Source organism: Miscanthus floridulus, chromosome 9 (genome assembly GCF_019320115.1).
Source record: "Miscanthus floridulus cultivar M001 chromosome 9, ASM1932011v1, whole genome shotgun sequence".
NCBI classification, from domain to species: Eukaryota; Viridiplantae; Streptophyta; class Magnoliopsida; order Poales; family Poaceae; genus Miscanthus; species Miscanthus floridulus.
The window spans coordinates 67,657,800-67,664,682 of record NC_089588.1 but is presented as its reverse complement, the minus strand read 5'-3'; the positions used below and the strand labels follow the sequence as shown (position 1 = coordinate 67,664,682).

Genomic DNA, 6,883 nt, shown 5'->3' with positions numbered 1-6,883 from the left:
AAGGTGTGTTTCATAACTTTTGAGCTTCCAAGTTTTTTGTATAAGTTATATATTATAAGTTATACTTATAAGTTATACTTATAAGTTATATGATACTCCCTCCGTCTATTTATCAGACTCGTGTGAGCAAATTTTTTTTTTCCAATAGTTGGTGTCGTTTAAGCTAGGGGCCTCCTCCCTAGGCGCTCACTCTCCTCATACAAGACGCGAGCTCCTCATACACAATGCGCCAATTGATGCGGCATCGCCCTCCCGTTGCTTCAAATAGCACCTCCGTTTCCCTCCCGTTAGCCTTCGTGAAAGGTCCAGCCTCCGTGCCATTGAGTTGTCACCACACCACCCCGTTGTGCCACCAAATCAATCCACTCCATTGTGTCGTTGAGTCTCTCGATGCCACCACCATGCCATGCTGTTGCATGCTTACGTGCGATGGATTACCAGGCCGTCGATGATGAGATCCAGTACATGCACGTTGCTAGGCATGGTGAAAAGAAAAGGAAATCGTGTGGTAATCGCGGCTAAATCTAAAGGCATTGTGGCAAAGAAGAAAAGGAAAGGAAGAGAATTGCGCGCGTGATGCCAGGCATGGTGAAAAGGAAAGGAAAAAAATTTGCATGGGTGCATGTGAAAGCTAGGCACGCGCCGTAACGGCATTTGGAGCGGGATTAGCGGAGTATATACTTGGTAATTCAACAGTGGCCTGTGGAGTTAAAAAGAAGCCACGATTTAATGGGCAATTCTACATGCGTTGGCCCCCCTTGTCACTGCGTACGACCCTAAAACGAGTCCGATAAATGGACAGAGGGAGTATAAATTATATGTTATAAGATAACAGACAAAAATTCCTACTAAAAAATTCTTTAAAAAATATGCAAGTGGGTCTAGTTTTATTCGCCTCATCGCTAGAACACACCTGCTAGGGTTATGATGCCCCGGGTATCTCAAGGCATCAAGTAATAAGCCTTCTGGGTGGCCCAGCTAGCAGAGGCCCAGCAACCTCAGCCCACCTAAACTGTGAAGGCCCCGGGCTAGGCATCAAGTCATGCAGTGCATCGCGACCTCTCCATTCTCCTTCCACTGCATGCTACGCAGCTATGCTTGACCTCTCCTTCGCCTTGACCCCTGAGAAGAGACAAGGAGAGGTCGGGCTCTGTGAAGTACGCCAGCCCTGACAGGGACAGGCACGCTCCACTCACTCCTCTAGGACTAAGGGAATAGCCATCCCTCACATCCGGGCACACACCATCCTGGCACACCCTTGTGTGGACAAGACAAACCCCTTCTTCTCTCTGCATGGGCAGGACCCAAGAACAGGGATGAGGATGACTGGACAAGCGCTTCCTGTCCGCACGACCCCTAGGTGCGCCGCACACCTCGACTGTTGGCCCCCAACATGCCCCATCCATCAGCCCTGGCTCGCCGTGCCCCATCCCCGACGCCCGGGCCATGCCCCATGACTCTCTACCTCTGAAATATGAAACACTTGGTTGCGATGTATGTTTGAAGTAGATGAAACATTTGGAAATGCACTTCAACATGTGTGTGAAATATATGCAACATCCAGATAAAAACACTTGCATCTTGCAACATGAAAATACTTATTGCAACATAAGACTGAACGACTAAAACATTTCGAACATACTATCGATGCGGGACCCACAGGATACATCGCAAGGAAGAGAGGAGATCTAGTTTGATTAGGATTCCTCCCATGTAATCCTAGTAGTAATACCACCCTGTAATCCTACTAGGACTCTACATTGTAAACCAACTAGGACTTTGGCCTCCTAACTATATAAAGGAGGATAGGGCTCCTTAGATGGGGGTCCAGCAGAAGAAGAGAGATCCAACACAACACTTTACAATCAATTCAACGCAAAGGCTAACACCGACTGGATGTAGGGCTATTACTCGATCACGGTCGAGGGCCCGAACCAGGATAAATCGACTATCTCTTGTGTTTACCATCGAGTTCTGCATACGCTGAAGCCTGAACAAACTGCCCCGGGTACCCCCGTGGCAGGCTATCGGTGGTGAAACATCGATAGCTGGCGTGCCAGGTAGGGGCTTTCGGTGAATTTGCATCCGAGAGCTCGATGGACCTCGACAACATGATCTTCTCAATGGGATCAACCTTCATCTTCGGTTCATGGATCTGCAAGGCAAGCGACGATAGCAAGCTTCGAAGCCGTCTCCTCAAAGATTCGGATCACCTTGAAGACCTTTCTATTTCGGTGACTACGACAGATCAACTTGCTAGAAGATTTGCGCAGCTCATGATGTTCGATCCAACTCAGATTTTGCGGCTTTGCGCATCCGATTCAAACTTAGGCTCCACATCCGAGATGGAATCTTACCCAAGTTCTTTCGAGAAATCAAGTTCTTTTCTGGCAGGGTTCTAGAACGCGGCTCCGGTCTATCAAGAATACAACTTGAAGTACACTTAGAAGACTTTCAAGAAGTCGGGTCCTTTTCCATTTGGGCTCCACGACATGGCAAAATCTTATCAAGAACGGCCCAAAGGATACCTCGATCCGGTGCTTAAAATGCCACTAAAAGGAGCTTAGGAAGGTCTCGTACTAACTATAACATCTCAAGACTGCATCGTCCACTGGCCAGGTTCTCTTTCTGAGGATAGCGGTACCCAACTAGTCGGCATGACGACAACAACAATTCTACCCTACCAAGAAGGAGACTTGATCTGGACCTTGAAGCCTCTACTAAAATCATCAACAACTCCAATAGTGTGGAAACCAACACCGATAATAGAACAATTCATGCACGAGAAGTATTCATGGTTTGACATCCTCGATCACCATTGGTCCCCCCAGAAGCACCCGACATCTAGTCATCGGATGAATCTGAGTCCAACATATCACCCTTTATCTAGGGGCATGATGGTGAGACCAAGAATCAGAAGCAAGCTAGAGAAAGAAGAAACAAATTAAAACAAGGACGCCAATGCCGCGCTAGGCAGTGCAAGGAAGCTTGGGTCAAATATGAGTCAGATCTAGCTGAGTACAATAGAAGAAAATCAGAACAAGAAGTCGAAGAAAGACGTGTGGCGAATACACCCTACAATAAGATCCGAGAAGCACTAGAAGAACTCGGAGCGATATCACTTCCCAGTGAAAAATAGGAATAGCTCCGGAACCTCCTTCGGTCAGCAGCCCTAAGGACGCACGACGGAAGGACCCGCTCAAGACTACCTGCTAGGTCAACAACTCATAGGAAGGAAGATCAAAATCAAAGGAAGTCCGCTTTCGAGAGACTTGGTCCAAGTAGAAGTCACAATAGAGAAAGTAGAAGGGACCATAGTCAAAACTACCGAGTCGAACAACCAAGAAAGATTAGAAGCAAAGTACCTATTCAGACAGTCCCGTAGAACTACTCTCACCAAGACAACAGTTGGCTAGAAGGAGGTGCTGAATCAGAATACATGGAAGCCAGAACGCACGATAGATTCCCCTATTTTGCAAACAGACTTGCTTCAATGCGACTACCTCACAAGTTCAAGCCGTCCAACCACTCTAAATACGGTGGCAAGACCGAACCAAGGCAGTGGCTTAGGATTTACTCACAGTCGATTGAACTAGCCGGAGGAGACGATGATATCAAGACTTTATTCTTTCCCATGGCCCTAGAAACCATGTCTCTCCAATGGTTTGACAAATTAAATCCAGGGTCAATCAGAAATGGGGAGGACTTGCAAAGAGTTTTCTATGAAAATTTTGCGGGTATCATTATGCACCCCATCATCCACATAGAATTAAAAGGACTCAAGCAGAAAAGAGGCAAAAGTCTAAGAAATTACTATCGATGATTTGGCGAACTACGTGCTCAAGTACATGACATCACCGAACGAGAAGTAATCGAAGCTTTCTCTCACGAAATCATGGCTAGGTGGCAATTTTAGGACTTCTGCAAAGAAAACTCGAGAAACAATGAAGAATTTAGACGCACATTAGAAAAGATGATTACTGCAGAGGAGAAGACACGAGAAAGGTTCTCGGATAGACACAACCAAGACAACCCAAACAAGCAAAATCATCGAAACATGAGCTGAAAAGATGCTTGAGCCCGCCGATGAGGGTAGCTAATAAGCTAACACCTGAACCAAAAAGCAAAATGACTGAAATTATGCCTGAGCATATCGGCCGAGAGCAAAAGGGCTAAAAAGATGCTTGAGCCTGCCGATGAGGGTAGCTAATAAGCTAACACCCGAACCAAAAAGCAAAATGGCTGAAATTATGCCTGAGCATACCGGCCGAGAGCAAAAGAGCTGAAAAGATGCTTGAGCCCGCCGATGAGGGTAGCTAATAAGCTAACACCCGAACCAAAAAGCAAAATGGCTAAAATTATGCCTGAGCATACCGGCCGAGAGCAAAAGAGCTGAAAAGATGCTTGAGCCCGCCGATGAGGGTAGCTAATAAGCTAACACCCGAACCAAAAAGCAAAATGGCTAAAATTATGCCTGAGCATACCGGCCGAGAGCAAAAGAGCTGAAAAGATGCTTGAGCCCGCCGATGAGGGTAGCTAATAAGCTAACATCCGAACCAAAAAAGCAAAATGGCTGAAATTATGCCTGAGCATACCGGTTGAGAGCAAAAGAGCTGAAAAGATGCTTGAGCCCGCCGATGAGGGTAGCTAATAAGCTAACACCCGAACCAAAAAGCAAAATGGCTGAAATTATGCCTGAGCATACCGACTGAGAGCAAAAGAGCTGAAAAGATGCTTGAGCCCGCCAATGAGGGTAGCTAATAAGCTAACACCCGAACCAAAAAGCAAAATAGCTGAAACAAGCCAGTTGTCTGACTACTCGTCATAGTTTCCGACTACTTTGGCTGCGGTGACCAACTACTCGACAACTCATGTCCAAGTACTCGCAAGCTGATGCTCAGGGGCTACAACCACTGGGGTCTCCTGAGCACAAAATGTCAGGATCGCGTGCTATTCTGCCACACGGCATAAAATGACCAGTAGATCGGCCGCAACGTCGAAGCCTACATCAATGACGTGGTCGTCAAAACCAAGAAAGCTGACAACCTTATCGCCGACCTCAAAGAAACCTTTGCCAATCTGAACAAGTACTGATGGAAGCTGAACCCTTCAAAGTGCATCTTTAGAGTTCCATTCGATATATTGCTGGGCTACATCGTCAGTGCTCGAGGATCAAGCCTAATCCTGACAAGGTCTCCGCCATCACCAATATGAAATGGCCAACATGTGTCAAGGATATACAAAAGCTTACAGGTTGCATGGCTGCTTTAAGCCGCTTCTTATCACGCCTCGGTGAAAAAAGGCTACCTTTCTTCAAGCTCCTCAAGGCCTCTGAGCACTTTTCCTGGTCGGAGGAGGCAGATTTAGCTTTCGAGCAGCTCAAGTTGTTCTTAACAAAGCCGCTAATCATGACAATGCCAAGGCTAGATGAGACTCTGCTAATATACATCGCCACCACTTCTCGCATCGTGAGCACAGCTATCGTCGTCGAGCACGAGATAGTCGGGCACGCTTACAAGGTGCAACGTCCAGTCTACTTTATCAGTGAAGTACTTAATGTGCCAAAAACTCGTTATCCTCAGGTACAAAAGCTATTATATACAATTCTTATTACGTTGCGCAAGCTCTAACATTACTTCAAATACTACAAGATCATCGTAGTCACTGAGTTCCCCTTGGGAGACATTCTTCGCAATAAAGAAGCCAATGGCCACATCATTAAATGGGCTGTTGAGCTCAACACCTATTCCATTGAATTCAGAAGCAGACCTAACATTAAGTCACATGCGCTCACTGACTTTGTCGCTGAATGGACCGAGATCCAAGAGCCCATCGCCGCTGCTTGCCCCGAACACCGGGTGATGTACTTCGATGGCGCCCTTAACATCAACGATGCTAGTGTGGGCATTCTGTTCATTACGCCGACCAAGGATAAGCTACATTATGTTCTTCGGATACACTTCTTGGTCTCCAACAATGCCGCGGAATACGAAGCATGTCTCCATGGTTTCGTATAGCCATCGAGCTCAGCGTCAAACGCCTAATGGTGTACGAGGACTCCGCATTGGTTATCAACCAGCTCAACAAAGACTGGTCCTATTCCAGCGAGAAGATGGATGCTTACTATGCTGAAATCAGAAAGCTTGAAGGAAAATTCTATGGTATCGAGTATCACCACATGGTACATGACCAAAATCAACTCGCCGATCACTTATCCAAGCTTGGTTCTTCTCATGCCGTGATCCCGCTGGGGGTTTTTATTCAAGATCTCCTGGCACCATCCATCAAAGAAGATAAGGAAGTTGAAGAAGTTCCTCCTGCCAAGCAGTTGGTACTTGCAGTACTTTTGCCGATCGCCGATTGGAGGGAGCAATTCATCAAGTACCTCACCAGCGTTGAGGTACCCGCAGACAAGACTGAAACTAAATGCCTAGTTCATCAGAGCAAGCTTTACATGCTGGTGGACGGTAGCTTGATGAGGAAAAGTGCCAAGGAAGGGATACTGTAGAAATGCTTCACCCAAGAGGAGGGAGCGAAGCTGCTTCTTGAAATTCACTCTGGTTCCTGCGACAACCATGCGGCCTCGAGAACATTGGTCAGCAAGGCTTTCCGAGCTATTTTTATTGGCCCACAGCCATCACTGATGTAGAAGATCTCGTCCGATGATGTGAAGGATGCCAATTCTTCGCTAAGCAAATACACGTGCCCACATAAGAGCTGCAAACCATCCCAGCTTCCTAGCCCTTTGTATGCTGGGGACTAGACATGATTGGGCCTTTCAAGCCAGCACCAGGTGGTTTTTGGTACGTGTATGTTGCCATTGACAAGTTCTCCAAGTGGATTGAATATAAACCGCTCGTCTCGGCTACTGCAAAGAAGGTAG

At 46.8% G+C, this 6,883-nt stretch overlaps 1 protein-coding gene across 1 annotated transcript; it reads left to right on the top strand.

The window, feature by feature from the left end:
* The first annotated feature begins 6,043 nt into the window (after window positions 1-6,043).
* Window positions 6,044-6,508, top strand: LOC136480048 (uncharacterized). Its single transcript, XM_066477721.1, has one exon. The coding sequence runs from the start codon at window positions 6,044-6,046 to the stop codon at window positions 6,506-6,508; it is 465 nt and encodes a 154-aa protein (XP_066333818.1).
* The last annotated feature ends 375 nt before the right edge of the window (window positions 6,509-6,883 follow it).